This window comes from Pseudophryne corroboree (genome assembly GCF_028390025.1).
Source record: "Pseudophryne corroboree isolate aPseCor3 chromosome 3 unlocalized genomic scaffold, aPseCor3.hap2 SUPER_3_unloc_11, whole genome shotgun sequence".
Taxonomy (NCBI): domain Eukaryota; kingdom Metazoa; phylum Chordata; class Amphibia; order Anura; family Myobatrachidae; genus Pseudophryne; species Pseudophryne corroboree.
The window spans coordinates 2,934,677-2,954,167 of record NW_026967499.1 but is presented as its reverse complement, the minus strand read 5'-3'; the positions used below and the strand labels follow the sequence as shown (position 1 = coordinate 2,954,167).

At 44.4% G+C, this 19,491-nt stretch overlaps 2 protein-coding genes across 3 annotated transcripts in view; both read right to left on the bottom strand.

The window, feature by feature from the left end:
- Positions 1–508: 508 nt before the first annotated feature.
- LOC134983294 (oocyte zinc finger protein XlCOF7.1-like) overlaps positions 509–19,491 on the bottom strand; it is a 223,708-nt gene continuing 204,725 nt past the window's right edge. Inside the window, exon 2 of the mRNA XM_063949014.1 lies at positions 509–1,211. Within this exon, the coding sequence (XP_063805084.1) occupies positions 703–1,211 (509 nt within the window). The 3' untranslated portion in view covers positions 509–702. The remainder of the gene's footprint in view (positions 1,212–19,491) is intronic.
- LOC134983285 (gastrula zinc finger protein XlCGF26.1-like) overlaps positions 16,909–19,491 on the bottom strand; it is a 53,700-nt gene continuing 51,117 nt past the window's right edge. Inside the window, exon 6 of one of the 2 annotated variants that reach the window (XM_063949004.1) lies at positions 16,909–18,379. In XM_063949004.1, coding sequence (XP_063805074.1) covers positions 16,962–18,379 — 1,418 coding nt within the window. In that variant the 3' untranslated portion in view covers positions 16,909–16,961. The remainder of the gene's footprint in view (positions 18,380–19,491) is intronic. The other variant, XM_063949005.1, reaches the window with a different exon arrangement.

The following is a 19,491-nucleotide window of genomic DNA, read 5'->3' as shown; positions in this document are numbered from 1 at the left end:
ACCCACAAGCGTATGTCTGGTTGGTAACAAAGCTGAGCTGTAGCCCTGTCCTTTGTTGGTGAGCTTCTATCATATGGATCTGTTTCGCCCTGACTGAGTCACAGCCAACTGGCATCACCTATACCTGGAGCTCAGCTACACAACCATTTAGGATTGGTACTGGGTTCTCAGTATCCGAAGAAAGAGACAGGTCATCTGCATAGCAGTGGTAGATGAGGACATGACGTCTGATTATTATACCCAGTGATAGCATGTATATTGCAAAAAGCATAGGAGATAGGATAAGAACCTTTAAGAACAAGGCATGGCAATGATAAGTATACTCCAGAGGATTAAAATGGTTCCTCACCTGATTGATATCTATTGGGTGCAACAAGAGCTGATTTATTTCTCAGAGTATAGAAATGGCTTCTCACCTGTGTGAGTTCGCTGATGTATAACAAGATGTGATTTTTGTGTAAAACATTTCCCACACTCAGAGCAAGAAAATAGTTTCTCACCTGTGTGACTTCTCTGATGTTTAACAAGAACTGATTTGTGTGCAAAACATTTCTCACACTCAGAACATGGAAATAGAATCTGACCTGTATGACTTCGCTGATGTGTAACAAGTTGTGATTTCTGTGTAAAACATTTCCCACATTCAGTGCAAGAAAATGGCCTCTCACCTGTGTGACTTCTGTTATGTCTAATAAGATCTGATTAGTGTGCAAAACATTTCCCACACTCAGAACATGGAAATGACTTCTCACCTGTGTGACTTCGCTGATGTGTAACAAGTTGTGATTTCCAGGTAAAACATTTCCCACACTCAGAGCATGGAAATGGCCTCTCACCTGTGTGTCTTCTCTGATGTGTAACAAGAGCTGATTTGCATGTAAAACATTTCCCACACTCAGAACATGGAAATGACCTCTCACCTGCCTTAGCTGGCTGATGGATAATAAGCTTTGTGTTCTGTGTAAAACATTTGGCATCTATAGAACAGGGAAACACTGTATCTACTCTCAGAGCTGTATCAGATGCACCAATATCAGAGTGATCAGGAGAACATTTCCCAGGATCAGGGGGACCAGCTGATAGAGCTGGATGTATAATTGGGGTAATGGGATTATCTCCTGGAGAATCCTGTCTACTGTCATTATCTTTTATGTCACAACCCGGGGATAACATTAGATGTCCTTCTGAGATATTCCTGCTTGTGTGTCCATCTGTTGGAAATAAAATACATTATGGAAATGTGACATTTTCTGTAACAATATTAATCTTGTAAACAATAGGAGAAGACGACTTTCTGGGACATTTAATTGTAAATGTGTGTGTATAATTAGTGTTCACTCTAGGTGTCTTTCACAGGGCGCTGCGCCCTGCCCCTTTTTTAGACACCTAAATGCCGCCCTGCCCGTTTGCGTGCGCCCTCCCGCCCCGCACTTTGCTGCCCGCCGGACCCCACCACGCCGCCGGACACATTAAGCACACTGTCCCCAGTGATTGCAAAGACCCGGTGACGCGCTCCTCATTAGGCCAATCTCTAAGGGGGATTTTTGTATGATTGCCTGATGCTGGTCCCGGGCTGAATGATGTAAAGAGGAGGTGGAGCCAATTTCCTTTCCTCTTTGGCGCCTGGCTGCTTGCGGCAGGTGAGTGAAGGCTGCCGAGTGCGGGTGATGGATGGGTTGCCACAGCGTTTCTGGGGGGTGCTGGCGATTTGCAGGGATCGGTGTCCTCCATGATCTTGTAGGTAAAGCTGGGCTTTGTGACTGGGGCTTCCCGCGGTGCCGTCTGAGGCGGTGGCCGCGCTGTCGCTCTTGCTTTGAGGTGTCCGCTACGGCCCTGGGGGGGGGGGGGGACAAGGTGGTTACTGCAATGTGCCTCAGTGCTCTTACCTGCTGCAGTGTGCCTCAGTGCTCTTACCTGCTGCAGTGTGCCTCAGTGCTCTTACCTGCTGCAGTGTGCCTCAGTGCTCTTACCTGCTGCAGTGTGCCTCAGTGCTCTTACCTGGTGCAGTGTGCCTCAGTGCTCTTACCTGGTGCAGTGTGCCTCAGTGCTCTTACCTGGTGCAGTGTGCCTCAGTGCTCTTACCTGGTGCAGTGTGCCTCAGTGCTCTTACCTGGTGCAGTGTGCCTCAGTGCTCTTACCTGGTGCAGTGTGCCTCAGTGCTCTTACCTGGTGCAGTGTGCCTCAGTGCTCTTACCTGGTGCAGTGTGCCTCAGTGCTCTTACCTGGTGCAGTGTGCCTCAGTGCTCTTACCTGGTGCAGTGTGCCTCAGTGCTCTTACCTGGTGCAGTGTGCTCTACCGGGTGCATTGTGTATAACGCGCTCTGCCTGGCGCAATGTGTATAACGCGCTCTGCCTGGCGCAATGTGTATAACGCGCTCTGCCTGGCGCAATGTGTATAACGCGCTGTACCTGGCGCAATGTGTATAACGTGCTCTACCTGGCGCAATGTGTATAACGTGCTCTACCTGGTGCAATGTGTATAACGTGCTCTACCTGGTGCAATGTGTATAACGTCCTCTACCTGGCGCAATGTGTATAACGTGCTCTGCCTGGCGCAATGTGTATAACGTGCTCTGCCTGGCGCAATGTGTATAACGTGCTGTACCTGGCGCAAAGTGTATAACGTGCTGTACCTGGCGCAAAGTGTATAACGTGCTGTACCTGGCGCAAAGTGTATAACGTGCTGTACCTGGCGCAAAGTGTATAACGTGCTGTACCTGGCGCAAAGTGTATAACGTGCTGTACCTGGCGCAAAGTGTATAACATGCTGTACCTGGCGCAATGTGTATAACGTGCTCTACCTGTCGCAGTGTGTATAGGAGGTTCTACCCGGTGCAGTGTGTATTAGCTGCACTACTGTGTGGTGTAATGGGAAGTGCCACTATTATGTGGCCATGGCCCTTCCCCACGAAAAACAACTCCCCTACATTTTTGCACTGTCCATTCTTTAGCATGTGGGAATGGGAGGACCAAGCATTTTAGTATGTACCTAATTTTGCCCTTCTAACTGAAAAATGTGCCCTCCCGAATGAAAAATGTGCCCTCCCCGTGATCAGCACCCTGCCCTAAAAAAATCCTAGAGTGAACACTATATAATAAAACATAACTTTTAATGAAGGCTTTATAATATTGTGTCTCAGACTATCATTGTGTCCACCCTCCTGAGAACACACAATAACAAATGTAATATTATAATAAGACTTAGATATATCTCTCTCTTGTACTGGTAACTAACCATGAAGTATAAATGGAGATGTAGTCACTCGCCAAGTCCTATGTCAGCACCAATATAAAACAATGGATGGGGAACATAGCGTATGAATTGGAGATTCTAGATGAACAATAACATCAGTCATATGAGCTGATGGATCAGAGAAATGTCTCCTAACATTACTCCTGGAAGCATTGGTAAGGTAGCATTCCTTTATGTGTGCTCATACGCTGGTAAGCCTGTACATGTGTTACTCACCCTTATGTAAGGTATATTGCTACAGCAGAGTAGGTATGGAACAAGGTACTTTACATGCAATACACCTTATAATATTATGTTATTAGTCATATGCTAGGCAATATTGTATTGTATTGTGTTATTATATTGTACAGTTATGTTTTATCTGTTATATTAGGAATAATCAGGTTATTTGGTTATACTGTGTGCAATGTGTGTGATTGTATGCCAGAGTGTTAGTAACATAGGCCCTCATTCCGAGTTGATCGCTCGTTCTTTTTCATCGCATCGCAGTGAAAATCCGCTTAGTACGCATGCGCAATGTTCGCACTGCGACTGCGCCAAGTAATTTTGCTAAGAAGATAGGATTTTTACTCACGGCTTTTTCTTCGCTCCGGCGATCGTAGTGTGATTGACAGGAAATGGGTGTTACTGGGCAGAAACACTGCGTTTTAGGGGCGTGTGGATGAAAACACTACCGTTTCCGGAAAAAACGCAGGAGTGGCCGGAGAAACGGGGGAGTGTCTGAGCGAACGCTGGGTGTGTTTGTGACGTCAAACCAGGAACGACAAGCACTGAACTGATCGCACAGGCAGAGTAAGTGTGGAGCTACTCTAAAACTGCTAAGTAGTTTGTGATCGCAATATTGCGAATACTTCGGTCGCAATTTTAAGATGCTAAGATACACTCCCAGTAGGCGTAGGCTTAGCGTGTGTAACTCTGCTAAATTCGCCTTGCGACCGATCAACTCGGAATGAGGGCCATAGTTACATCAGTTCATTGTAATGCAAGTCCCCTAGCTATACAATCAGATGTGATTAGGAGGAGTAGGTTCAGTAGTAAACAGTTTCTGTATGGAGCTGCAGGTAATCTGATCCTATACACCCCATTGTGTACAGGAGCCCAGACACCTCGTCTCGTCCTCTGTGACCTCCTGACTGACCAGCTTGTGTGATGAATAGACAGGGGAGGCAAGAGGAGTAGGCTCTTCTGAGGTGAGATCTGGCCAGAAGGTCAGAGAGTGTGGAGTTCTTGACCTAAGAGGAATGAGGTGTATTGCTTCTGAAAGCTACTGGTAGGATAGCGCTTCCAGTGTGCTGAGGCCTAGAAGCATGGTTGTTATCCTCTCGTTTCAAAAAGGCGACTGGACGTGCACTGAGGACGAGGCTGCCAGTGTGCTGAGTGAGGATTGTCTGGACGCATTGTGGACACTGGATGACAAGCTTTTCCTGGGAGTGCAGACTTGGTGGCTCTGCTATATAGATACTCCCGCATATATCTGTAATAATATACTATTGTGGGGACCTAGTGAGATAACATCCTGGCATGTAATAGTTACTGTTTTAGTGTACTGTGTGTGTATATTTACAATAAAGGGCATTTGCCACTTTACTAAACTGTTTACCTGAGTGATCTAGAATCCGTATCCTCACAATTACTTACTACTTTTTAGATGCCATTTTGTCCATGTGTATCTCCATTTTGTTTATGTATGTCCTCACTGCTCTATATATGTTCATTTTATTAGGATTAGTGGGAAGAATATACACAGCTTTTAGGCTGGCTGATTATAATAAATATATCTTCCTATTATCAGTATCTCAGATGGAAACTGTCTAGTAAGATGTTTGGAATATTGTATTCATAAGTAGGTGAAAGGACAGTTGTCCAGGATAAGATAAATGAGGTTATTAAAGGGGGACCCTGGGGGGGACTGATCAGGAAACATCTGAGATAAGAGCTGAGTATTCTAATTTGTTCTTGCTATTACTGTAACTGAGTATAACTTGTTATTTGCAGGTTCTCATTGTTGTAACTTAGAGAAATAAATGCTTATCCTTTATGAAATGTCCTGTGTCAGTCTCCGTATTTATCACATTGTATCCCAGAACCTGGTCACTTGAATTTTTCTACTGACAGTAATTTCATGGTCTGATCACACCCCTCTGATAGGGTCCTGGTCGCCTTTTCCCGCTACTCCTCCTTTACCACCTTGGAGATTGCAGGATTATATATTAATGGATGCTGAATGCACTAGAATTTTTGCAAGAGGCCCTGTCCTACTACTTAGACGTGACCGCTCCTGAAGATACTTCCATTAGGAACCATTGGTTTGCCCTTAAGGCCATGGATCAGAAGCCAGAGAAGGCCGTCATCCAAGTGCCAGGGGGCAGGTAATCAGCAGGGAATGTGCAGGATCCTCAATGCTGGTTCCCATAGACAAGCTCAATAAATGTATTATATACCTAAGGCGACGGTAGCAAGACCCGGATGCTGCCAACTCAGTAACAGGAGCCGGTCATTAGCCAATTCCCTGAGGCCGGCTGTTACAGGAGTATGTGGCTACATGACAGGGCCTGCGCAATATATTTCCTAAGCATTGTATCACGTGGCATGAGGAACCCCGAGCCTGTGCCCTAGCAAGCAGCCGCACCATGCCAGAAATATATGTAGTTATGGTAGACTTACTGTCGATAACGCTATTTCTCCTAAGTCCACAGTATCCACATGATATACATTGGGATATGAGGTCAGCGGATTGGCACCAATGATCAAAAGCTTTTGGCCTCCCAGAATGCAACGGGCCAGTTCTTTATATCCCCGCCTCCTGGCTCAGGAAATTCAGTTGTTTTCCAAAGCTCAAGGCAGGAGCATCATAGAGAGCCCTAATCAGGCGAGAAGAACACACATGCACACACTTCCCTACAAGAGGAGGTTAGTAGGTGTAAGGATCCTCAAATCAGGTGTGTCAGGGTGGGATCCCTGTGGATACAGTGGACCAAGGAGAAATAGAGTTATCGACAGTAAGTATACCATAACTACATAATTCTCTTGTAGGGTCCACAGTAGTATCCACAGGATATACATTGGGATGACCCAAGGCAATTTAGTGGAGGGGACGCTCCAGAATGCAGCATCCTGAGAGGCAAAGGTATCAAAGGCATAATGTCTAATGAATGTTAATGGAAGACCATGTGGCTGCCTTACATATCTGTTCTGCCGAAGCACCACGTTGTGCTGCCCATGACAGACCTACCTTACGAGTAGAGTGAGCAGAGACACTAGCTGGATTAGGGATATCCGTTTGAGAATATGCGTCTGAATCGTCATCCGAAGCCACCTCGCCAGTGTTTGCTTGTCAGCAGCCAATCCTCTCGTGAAATCCGTAGAAAATGAAGAGAGTGTCTGTCTTTCTGATGGCACTGGTACAATCCACATAAATCCTTAAAGCCCGGACTACGTCCAAATATGCATCTCCCACAGAAAGATCTGGCCCTTGGAAGGCCGGGACTACAATTTCTTCGTTAAGGTGGAATTTAGATACCACCTTAGGAAGATAACCAGATTTGGTTCTGAGAACTGCTCTGTCTGGGTGAAATATCAGAAAAGGAGGGCGACATAACAATGCCCCTAAATCTGAAACTCTTCTAGCTGAGGCAATAGCAAGTAGAAAGATAATCTTAGCTGTCAACCATTTAAGATCCACTTACATCAGTGGTTCAAATGGATCAATTTGAAGCACCTTTAGGACTATACCTAGATCCCAAGGCGCTGTAGGAGGAACAAATGGAGGTTGGATGTGAAGCATTCCTTGGAAAAAAGTGCAAACATCCTGCAGGTTAGCAATTTTCTTTTGAAACCATACAGTCAATGCTGACTCCTGAACTCTCAAGGAAGCCATCTGTATACCTTTATCCATTCCTGTCACTGCACCACTGAATATAAGCATGCCATATTCGGTGATAAATGCAAGCTGAGGAAAGTTTCTTTGCTCTAAGCATTGTTTGAATTACCTGTTGCTTTCAGGATGGAAGTCTCAAGAGCCACGTCGTCAAAGACAGCCAATCCAGGTGCTTGTAATAACAAGGACCCTGAGACAGCAGATCTAGACGAGGGAGTAGAAACGGAGTATCCACTGACAGCCTCTGTAGATCTGTGTACCAATGTCTTCTGGGCAAATCCGGAGCTGTTAGCATCACGGCGCCCTTTCCCTGTTTTACCTTTCGCATCACCCTGGGCAACAGGGTGATCAGTGGAAACATAGTCCAGACAGGGCATCCACGAATGTCACTTTGGGATCCTTTGTCCTTGACCCGTATGCGGGAACTTTGTTGTTTTGACGGGATGCCATGAGATCTATCTCCGGCAACCCTAACTTGTCTACCAGAGTCTGGGGTGTAAAGGCCATTCGTTTGCATGAATGGCATGTCGACTGAGAAAATCCGCTTCCTAGTGCCACCTTAACGTGTGGCTCACCTCCTTCATTGCCTTTTGGCTGCGATAAGCCGCCATTACCATCATAATTTTGGTGAACACTCTGGGAGCTGTGGCCAGTCCAAATGGTAGGGCCTGAAACTGAAAATACTGCTGGAGGATAGCAAACCTGAGATAGCACTGATAGGACTGTGCTATAGGAACATGCAGGTAATCATCCTGGATATCAAGGGATACCATAAAATCCTCCGGCTCCATGGCCAAAATAATGGAAGGTAAAGTCTCCATATGAAACAGAGGCACCCAAATGTACTTGTTCAGCACCTTGAGATTGAGTATGGGCTGGAATGACCCATTTGGCTTCTGAACTAGAAACATGTTGGAATAGAAACCTTGTCCTTGTTGTCGTAGAACATGTGCATCTACTTTTGGAGGAACTTCTCTCTTCGAACAATCCACAGCAGGAAATGTATAATAAGAATCCCATCTATTAGGAATCTTATACTTTTTACTGGGCGCTGCCCAAGACTCATCCATCATTTCCGAGAACTCATCTGACGCTGGGAATTCAGCTTTCACTGATTCTGTTTGTTTAAATACAGGTGCTTTAGATTTTAACACTGTCTTGGCTGGCTCTTCCAACGAGAGAACAGCCTTCACAGCATTAATAAGTTCAGCTACATCATCTGAACTAAAACTCTGCGACTGATCATCATACGGAGTTGAATCTATTGTCTCATCATCATTATCCGATGTATCATCTTGTGTAGTCTGCCACACAGATGTATCTGTCTTAGTCTTACCCGCCCCTTGGTTGCTTGTAGAGGCTACTGGAACCAAACCATAGGAAGGGAGCTGCATGTGTGGGTTCATAGTGTAACCTAACCCTTGAGGTGGTGCTACTGGAGCTAACTTGTCCGCTATTGAAGATAGAGTCTTTGCGAACATATTCCATGGTGGCTCTGTTGGTGGTTGAACCAACTCCTGTTTTTTACTTTGCTGAAAAGCAAAACAGTTTGCACACAAACCCTCATAAGTGACCAATTGATTCATATAAATTACCCCTGACTTACAAGATAAGCATAAGTAGTATTCCACTCTGGCGCTTCACTAGGTTTACATGTATAGGAGTATCTTCATATCCTTTAGAACCTATATATATATATCTTACATCCAATTTTTCAAGGATGTACGTGAAGAAAAAGGAGAACAATATAGTGCAGAGACCTTTTGAAAATGGTATCTTTACAAAGACGAAATGTACACTCACAAGCCGACTTTAAAACATAAGCCCATCAAAGTTTCTCTCTCTTGTGTTGATTCCAAATGGGATTTTATTCTTCAGTCTCCATAACACCAACCTGAGTAGAGTGTGTATGTGTCTCCCACAATGGAGAGACACAATGGCTCACACACATAAAACAAAGAAAGGCTTATAGTGCAGACGTCCTTAAAAAGTATAACAAGGTTTTATTCTGACAAATTTGCACTTACATAACATAAAAGAATAAAAGGCATATAGAATCTCTATATCACTTCACCAACAAATGCCAAGATTATCCACACCGGAGCGCAGAGGTCACAAGAAACTGCTGGTTGGCTACGGTCCCGGGAACCGTGTAGCTCACCTATTCCAGGGGACAACGATGGTATTCAGGCAGATGGTGGTATCGTGATGCAGACCCGCTTAACGCGTTTCGGTTTCCCTTTTTCAAAAGCGCTTTTGAAAAAGGGAAACCGAAACGCGTTAAGCGGGTCTGCATCACGATACCACCATCTGCCTGAATACCATCGTGTGTGAGCCATTGTGTCTCTCCATTGTGGGAGACACATACACACTCTACTCAGGTTGGTGTTATGGAGAATGAAGAATAAAATCCGATTTGGAATCAACACAAGAGAGAGAAACTTTGATGGGCTTATGTTTTAAAGTCGGCTTGTGAGTGTACATTTCGTCTTTGTAAAGATACCATTTTCAAAAGGTCTCTGCACTATATTGTTCTCCTTTTTCTTCACTTACATCCTTGAAAAATTGGATGTAAGATATATATATAGGTTCTAAAGGATATGAAGATACTCCTATACATGTAAACCTAGTGAAGCGCCAGAGTGGAATACTACTTGTGTATATAGAAATTGTCTTGGAAGCAGGTGAAACTTCCTTTGTATTTTTCACTGGGTCGATTCACTTGGTCTGATTGAGCACTCTGTCTCCACCAAAGCCCTTGTTCTATTACAAGATAAGCATGTTAGGGCTGTAGGAGTGCCTGATAAATTCTCCTCATCACTTTTGCCGCTCACAAACATAGTAATAATCGGTTATTGACTACACGATTTTGTGACTGAAAAACACCCTATATGTCAGTATATAGAGGTGAGATCAATCTGACCATAGTGCACCTGATTTGATGCTCAGAACAGGACTGACATTACACAGAAAAGTCAGCACACATATTAGCAGTAAGTCACATGTTAAAGCATTAGACATATGTCATATGAGAACACAATCACCATCATAACAACTTAAACATAAGTAGGAAAATTGTACTACTGTTTTAACTGGCTCTTTTCCAACATAACATGCAGAAAACACAGTAATACACAGGTCTCATATGCAATAGGTACTAAAAATTAACAATGCATACTAAGAAGTAGAGATCATTTTTAGTACTGTATACCCTGTCTCCGGAGAGCGGGATACAGGGAGACTCACCACACTTCCATATCCAAGCAAATACGCTCGTAAGACGCTGAGTGGATTCAGACGCTACTGGTGTACACTACCGCTCCTGATCACTGATAATGGATAACTGATAATGCCTTTATATCAGTCACATACATCTCTTCTGCTCCCTCTATATCTTCTTCCTTTATATCAGTCACTTCTTCTCCTTCTATGTCTTCTGTTTTAATATCAGACAGACGTTCTACCTAAAACACAAAAAAAACCAACAACCACTATAATGATATTTGCATACAGTCAGTTTAAACTGAGGTGAAAAATAGTTATGGTAGACTTACCGTTGATAACTCTATTTCTCCTAAGTCCACAGTATCCACAGGATATACATTTGGATATGAGGTAGCGTCAGTGGATTGGCACCAACGATCAAAAGCTTTCGGCCTCCCAGAATGCAGCGGGCCAGTCCCCTAAATCCCCGCCTCATGGCTCAGGTAATTCAGTTGTTTTCCAAAGCTCAAGGCAGAAGCATCATAGAGAGCCCTAATCAGGCGAGAAGAACACACATGCACACCCTTCCCTACAAGAAGGAAGAGGTTAGTAGGTGAAAGGATCCTCAAATCAGGTGCGTCAGGGTGGGATCCCTGTGGATACTGTGGACTAAGGAGAAATAGAGTTATCAACGGTAAGTCTACCATAACTATTATTTCTCCTGCAGGGTCCACAGGTTATCCACAGGGTAACATTGGGATGTCCCAAAGCAAATTTAGTGGGTGGGATGCTCCTGATTGGACAGGAGAATCTTTTGCCTGAATTCAGCGTTCTGAGGTATCAAAGGCATAATGTCTAATGAATGTGTTAATGGAAGACGATGTGGCTGCCTTACATATCTGTTTAGGTAAAGCACCACGTTGTGTTGTCCATGACGGACCTACCTTACGAGTAGAGTGAGCAGAAATATTAGCCAGAATAGGGAGCTCAGCTTGAGAATATGCTTCTGAAATAGTCATCCGAAGCCACCTCGCCAGTGTCTGCTTGTCAGCAGGCCATCCTCTCTTGTAAAATCTGGAGAGAACAAAGAGAGTATCTGTCTTTCTGATGGCACTGATATGATCCACGTAGATCCTAAAGGCACGAACTATGTCCAATGATGCATCTTCCACAGAAAAGTCCGTCCCTTGGAAGGCCGGGACAACTATTTCTTTGTTAAGGTGGAATTTAGACACCACCATAGCAAGATAACAAGATTTGGTTCTAAGAACCGCTTATCTGGATGAAAAATCAGAAATGGAGGATGACATAATAATGCCCGTATCTGACACTCTTCTAGCTGAAGCAACAACCAGTAGAAAGAGAGCTTTAGCTGTCAACCATTTATGATCCACCTGCTTTAGTGGTTCAAATGGAGCAACTTGAAGTGCCTTTAGGACGAAACTTAAATCCCAAGGCACTGCAGGGAGGTTGGATGTGAAGCGTTTCCTGGAAGAAAGTGCAAACATCCTGTAGGTTAGCAATTTTCTTTTGGAACCATACAGACAATGCTGACACCTGATCTCTCTAGGAAGCCACCCGTAGACCTTTATCTATTCCTGCCTAAAGGAATGTTAGGACTCTGGAAACTCTGAAAGACCAAGGGTCAAATTTCCGGTCACTGCACAATTGAATATAGTCTTGCCATATTCAGTGATAAATGCGAGCTGAGGAAGGTTTCCTTGCTTTAAGCATTGTTTGAATTAGCAGTTGTGAGAATCCTCTTGCTTTCAGAATGGAAGTCTCAAGAGCCACGCCATCAGAGACAGTTGATCCAGGTGCTTGTAATAGCAAGGACCCTGAGACAGCAGATCTGGACGTTGAGGGAGTAGAAATGGAGCATCCATCGACATCCTCTGCAGATCTGTGTACCAATGTCTTCTGTGCCAAGCCGGAGCTATTAGTATCACGGCGCCCTTTCCCTGTTTTGCATTTCACATCACCCTGGTGGAAACACATAGGCCAGACGAAAGTCCCATCTCACTGACAGGGCATCCACAAAGGTTGTCCTGGGATCCTTTGTTCTTGACCCGTACGTGAACTTTGTTGTTCTGACGGGATGGCATGGCATGAGATCTATCTTCAGTAACTCCCACTTGTCTACCAGAGTGTGGAAGAACACGGGGTGTAAAGCCCATTCAAAAGAAGGGAATAGTTTACACCTGCGCTGGACAATGAAGGCAGCAATCAAGAATCTCTTCCAGTGTTATCAAGACTGGAAACAACAGGGAATACAATGCAAAAGAGGGGGATACTGTCATGCGCCAAACAAAGAAGGGTACCAGATACTTATAATACGAAATGTCCTTGTATGATGTTCACGGTTTCCGTTTCTTATTTCTTTATAATTCACAAATATACAGTCTCTTCCCAATGGTTGACCATATGTGAATAGAAAACATAGAAAGAAAATCCAATGTGTAGTAGACTCCTCAAATGTCAAATTAATAATGGGGAATGGAGATAAATCCAGCAGAAATCTTTTACTTTGTGAACATGAAATGTATATTACGGGACCACCAGAAACGTGAGACGGTCAGAGAAGATTGATGCTCACTCATAAGCTTACATCAGACAGCAAATTCCATGCTTATAAAGGTATCGTTGCTTCATATATTCAAAATCTCTCACACTTAAAAGATCAGGAGAATATCACGCTTACACGTGTGCTTACTTGAGACAAGTTGTATATGGTCATGTAGCAGTTTCTTTATCTGCCCCACACGGTCAAGGATATTCCCACAGGTCAACGTCCATGAATTTAAAAAAACAAATAAAAAATACCAATGTGTAGTATTTCATTATAAAATATAGTATAAAATGTGGGTGCAGGTGAGACAGAACCCCCACTCCATGAGCAGTGTGTGTAACAGGACCACCCGAGGTGTGCAAAGGATATCATTCTATAAATGCTCACTCTCAAGTTTATACAGCCATATCTCTCAGGCTTTACAAAAGATTAGTTCTTTATAGGCTGATAAGGTAACTAGCCAGGCTTACACATAAGCTTACTTGAAACCCATGTTGTAAATTCCCGTAGCGGTTTATTTTCCACACAGGTAATGTAGCTCCCAAAAAAACAACCATATAGTGATAAAAACGGTATTTAATGGGTACTAATATATAAAACACACAGGCACACCAAAATGGCCTGACTTGGGTCAATGGAAACAAAATCACAGCTGAGCGGATAAAGAACAAAAAGGGCCCATCTATTCTCACCACTCTGCTGGATGCCACAAGTACAGGTCTGGGTATCCAAACAACCACCCCACCAACGCGTTTCGACTGCTTCATCAGGGTGATGGTGTGTGTCAGATCCCAGAGCCATCTATTTAAACTCTGTATAGTCCCGCCCACTCCTAATTCAATTAGGCAGATACATATATTACTTTGAAAAATTAGGATAATCCATAAACTAAATGTACATTATGACCACTGAAGCTTGGTACAGTCACCATATGATATGTAATAAACAGTCACATTGTACAATTTCCACGGCATTAATGATGTTTAATTCTGTTTTTTCGGGTTGTCATGGCAACCGTGACCACTGGCCAATGAATGTCAGAGGATTTAAGCCTATGACCAGGGCCAATGTGTCCGCTCCAAAGATATCTAAATGGGACGTGCTTTCAATTAAATAACTAAGCCAATGAGATTCGGCCCACCAGGTGACGCACTTCCCTTTCCATGCGTTCCACTAGTGCCCGGATGTTACGTTTTTACGTTTCAAACATCAAAATGGGATCGCCTGTGATTCGCATCTCCTTAGTATGCGTTCCACCGGCTCACAGGAATATGGCTGTGCATTCCAAAACGTTGGAATATTTTACAATAGTGAATAATAAGGATTACCCCTAATTGTTATAGACCATTTTTTCTTAGATGATATATAAAGGGAAAATAGGATTTTATATACCTACCGGTAAATACTTTTCTCGTAGTCCGTAGAGGATGCTGGGGTCCATATTAGTACCATGGGGTATAGACAGGTCCACCAGGAACCATTGGCACTTTAAGAGTTTAACAATGTGGGCTGGCTCCTCCCACTAGATTTTACTAAAAGAGCTCTGTAGAGCTCCCCTAGCTGTGACCGGCTCCTCTGGGCTCATTTTCTAAACGGAGTCTGGTAGGAGGGGCATACAGGCACGTGGAGGCCACACACACTACTGAGCCTCATTTTGACTTGTTTTAAGGACATTACATCAAAGTTGGATCATCATGTAGTGTGTTTTTCCACTTTAATTTTGAGTGTGACTCCAAATCCAGACCTCCATGGGTTAATTTGATTTCCATTGATCATTTTTGTGTGATTTTGTTGTCAGCACATTCAACTATGTAAAGAACAAAGTATTTAATAAGAATATTTCATTCATTCAGATCTAGGATGTGTTATTTTAGTGTTCCCTTTATTTTTTTGGAGCAGTATACTTTACTCTGCACAACATGGATAAAATATCCTTTAAAGCACAGAAACAATTCAAGTTACATTATAGTATTGCAGGTAAGTAAAACCGATTCATATCAGGAGAGCCAAAACCCTATGGGGGCCATTCAGACCCAGCCGCAATAGCTGCCCGCAGCAGTTTGCTGGTGGTGGCAATATGCACATGCGCAGACACACACATTGTGGCCGCATCCCTGAGACGTGAACGCGGGCGGGACAGGACCATTTTCCGGGGGCTGCGTGATGTCACATCTGCGATCATCTCTGATTAACCCCTCTATAAGCTTCCAGAGTGCACCTCATATCTCATCTTTTCCAAGTTACCACAAATGATATGAGATCGGTAGCAGCACTACTTTCAGGATTATTACACAGAACACACATAAAGGCTGACACAGCAAATAACAGTAACACATACAAGGGATTAATTAGAAATAAGGAAGCATAATCATCATTAAGTCTAATTATCAACTGGTTCTGTGCGGGACCCATACACCTCTTTACTGCCTCCAGCAGCCCCTGGTACTGTACTGTGACCATCAGCCCTGTCTCCCCCCACTACTGCCACCTGCTTTGTCTCCTTCCACTACTGCCACCACCCTGTCTCCCTACACAACTGCCACCCACCCCATATCCCCCACTACTACCACCCTGTTTCTTTCCACTACTGCCACCGCCCTGTGTCCCCCCACTACTGCCACCCACCCTGACTCCTCCCCACTGCTGCCACCACCCTGTCTCTTCCCACTACTGCCACCACCCTGTTTCCCCACACAACTGCGACCGGCCCCGTCTCCCCCCACTACTACCACAATGTCTCCTTCCACTACTGCCACCGCCCCATCTTCCCCCACTACTGCCACCACCCTGTCTCCCCAAATGCCACCCGCCCCTCCAGCTACTGCCACCCACCCCACCCCTGTCTCCCGACACCTTAGCGCTGCTTGGGGACAATATTACCCACAGACAGTGCCTCCGGCAGCCCCCGCTACAGCACTACTGCCCCGTCTCCCCCCACTACTACCACCCTGTCTCCTTTCACTACTGTCACCACCCCATCTCCCCCCACTACTGCCACCGCCCTGTCTCCCCAAATGCCACCTTCCCCTCCAGCTACTGACACCCACCCCGCCTCCCCCCACTACTGCCATTGCCCTGTCTCCACTCTGACACCTTAGCGCTGCTTGGGGACAATATTACCTATAGACAGTGCCTCCGGCAGCCCCCGCTACAGCACTAGTGCCACGACCCTGTCTCCCCCTCTGACATCTCAGAACTTCTTGGGGATTCTTTGTACTGCTGGTAACAGTCCTTCATCTGCAGGTGGTAGAAAGCAGGGCAGTAAAGAGGCAGAAGCTGCTTCTGGTACCACGGACCCTGGTCATGTAGGGCTGGGAAAATCAGTAAGATTATGTAATAGTCACCATCTTACAGGCAGCCAGTGAAGGGAGCAGATAATGGGTGTTATGTGGCAGGAAAGGGCAGGTTAGGTAACAGCCTGGCTGCTGCATTCTGTACAAGCTACAAGCGGTGCAATTCTTTTGCTGGGAGACCCAGGTAGAGGACATTGCAGTAGTCTATGTGTGATGATACAAGTACATGTATGACTGTAGGTAGATCTTCTGAGGGAAATAAGTGCTGGAGTCTGGCAATGTTCCTCAGATGAGGATCTGATTGTGGCAGATACCGATATCTAAGTGTCACTCCACCATACAGAACACCAAGATTCCACACAGGATCAGCATTTTGTAACTCTGAACCCCCAAGCGCAAGTCTAGTTGGTTTGCAAAGCTGAGCTGTAGCCCTGCCCTTTGTTGGTGAGCTTCTATCACAAGGACCTGTTTCACCAGGACTGAGTCACAACCAACTGGCATCATCCACACTTGGAGCTCAGCTAGACAACCATTTAGGATTGGTACTGGGTTCTTAGTACCTGGAGCAAAAGACAGGTCATCGGCGTAGCAGTGGTAGATGAGGGCAAGACATCTGATTATTTCACCCAGTGGTAACATGTATATTGCAAAAAGCATAGGATAGGATAAGAACCTTGAAGAACAACGCATGGCAATGATGAGAATACTCCAGAAGATTAAAATGGTTCCTCACCTGAGTGATGTTTATTGTGTGCAAGAGCTGATTTATTTCTCAGAGTATAGAAATGGCCTCTCACCTGTGTGAGTTCGCTGATGTCTAACAAGATGTGATTTCTTTGTAAAACATTTCCCACACTCAGAGCAAGAAAATGGCTTCTCACCTGTGTGACTTCTGTGATGTATAACAAGATCTGATTTCTGTGCAAAACATTTCCCACACTCAGAACATGGAAATGGCTTCTCACCTGTGTGACTTTGCTGATGTGTAACAAGTTGGGATTTCCATGTAAAACATTTCCCACACTCAGAGCAAGAAAATGGCCTCTCACCTGTGTGAGTTCGCTGATGTCTAACAAGATATGATTTCTTTGTAAAACATTTCCCACACTCAGAGCAAGAAAATGGCCTCTCACCTGTGTGAGTTCGCTGATGTCTAACAAGATCTGATTTATGTGCAAAACATTTCCCACACTCAGAACATGCAAATGGCTTCTCACCTGTGTGACTTCTGTGATGTACATTAAGATCTGATTTGTGTGTAAAACATTTCCCACACTCAGAACATGGAAATGGCTTCTCACCTGTGTGACTTCTGTGATGAATAACAAGATCTAATTTCCGTGCAAAACATTTCCCACACTCAGAACATGGAAATGCCTTCTCACCTGTGTGACTTCTGTGATGTATAACAAGATCTGATTTCCGTGTAAAACATTTCCCACACTCAGAGCAAGAAAATGGTTTCTCACCTGTGTGACTTCTGTGATGTCTAACAAGATGTGATTCCCGTGAAAAACATTTCCCACACTCAGAACACGGAAATGGCTTCTCACCTGTGTGGCTTTGCTGATGTCTAACAAGATGTGATTTCCGTGAAAAACATTTCCCGCACTCAGAGCAAGAAAATGGCTTCTCACCTGTGTGGCTTTGCTGATGTCTAACAAGATGTGATTTCCATGGAAAACATTTCCCACACTCAGAGCAAGAAAATGGCTTCTCACCTGTGTGACTTCTGTTATGTATAACAAGATGTGATTTCGATACAAAACATTTCCCACACTCAGAACATGGAAATGGCTTCTCACCTGTGTGACTTTGCTGATGTGTAACAAGTTGTGAATTTTGTGTAAAACATTTCCCGCACTCTGAACATATCAGTGGCCTCTCACCTGCCTTACCTGTGTGTGGGTTAATAGGCTTTGTGTTCTGTGTAAAACATTTGGCATCTATAGAACAGGGAAACACTGTATCTACTGTCAGAGCTGTAACAGATGCACCAATATCAGAGTGATCAGGAGAACATTTCCCAGGATCAGAGGGATCAGCTGATAGAGCTGGATGTACAATTGGGATAATGGGATTATCTCCTGGAGATTCCTGTATACTGTCATGATCTTTTATGTCACAATACGGGGATAACATTAGATGTCCTTCTGAGATATTCCTGCTTGTGTGTCCATCTGCTGGAAATAAAATACATTATGGAAATGTGACATTTTCTGTAACAATATTAATCTTGTAAACAATAGGAGAAGACGACTCTCTGGGACACTTAATTGTAAATGTGTGTGTATAATAAAACATAACTTTTACTGAAGGCTTTATAATATTGTGTCTCAGACTATCATTGTGTCCACCCTCCTGAGAACACTCACATTAACAAATGTAATATTATAATAAGACTTAGATATATCTCTCTCTTGTACTGGTAACCTAACCATGAAGTATAAATGGAGATGTAGTCACTCGCCAAATCCTATGTCAGCACCAATGTAAAACAATGGATGGGGAACATATCGTATGAATTGGAGATTCTAGATGAACAATAACATCAGTCATATGAGCTGATGGATCAGAGAAATGTCTCCTAACGTTACTCCTGGAAGCATTGGTAAGGTAGCATTCCTTTATGTGTGTGCTCATACGCTGGTAAGCCTGTACACGTGTTACTCACCCTTATATAACGTATATTGCTACAGCAGAGTAGGTGTGGAACAAGGTACTTTACATGCAATACACCATATAATACCCTGCAATTATCATCATCTGCTAGGTAATAATCTACTTTCTCTTACGTCCTAGAGGATGCTGGGGTCCATTTAATACCATGGGGTATAGACGGGTCCTTTGGGAGCCATTGGCACTTTAAGAGTTTAATAGTGTGGGCTGGCCCCTCCCTCTATGCCCCTCCTACCAGACTCAGTTTAGAAAATGTGACCGGAGGAGCCGGTCACAGCTAGGGGAGCTCCTAGGAGTTGTTTATTTTCTAGAGTTAGTTAGGTTACAGGAAGGCTGCTGGCAACAGCCATCCTGCTTCGTGGGACTTAGGGGGGGGGCAGTAGGAACCAACTTTCTGAAGAGTTAATGGTTCTCTAGTCTGCTGACAAGACACTGAGCTCCTGAGGGTGCTGATCGCAAACCCACGAGGTGACTGCTCTCTCCCGCAGCATGGCCGCCACCCCCTAACAAAGCCAGAAGAAAGAAGAGTGATGAGTACAGCGCCAGCATCCCGGTTAGCGGGTCACCGGTGGGTAAACAGGCCCCGATCCAAGCACCGAGGGACACTCTGCTAGGT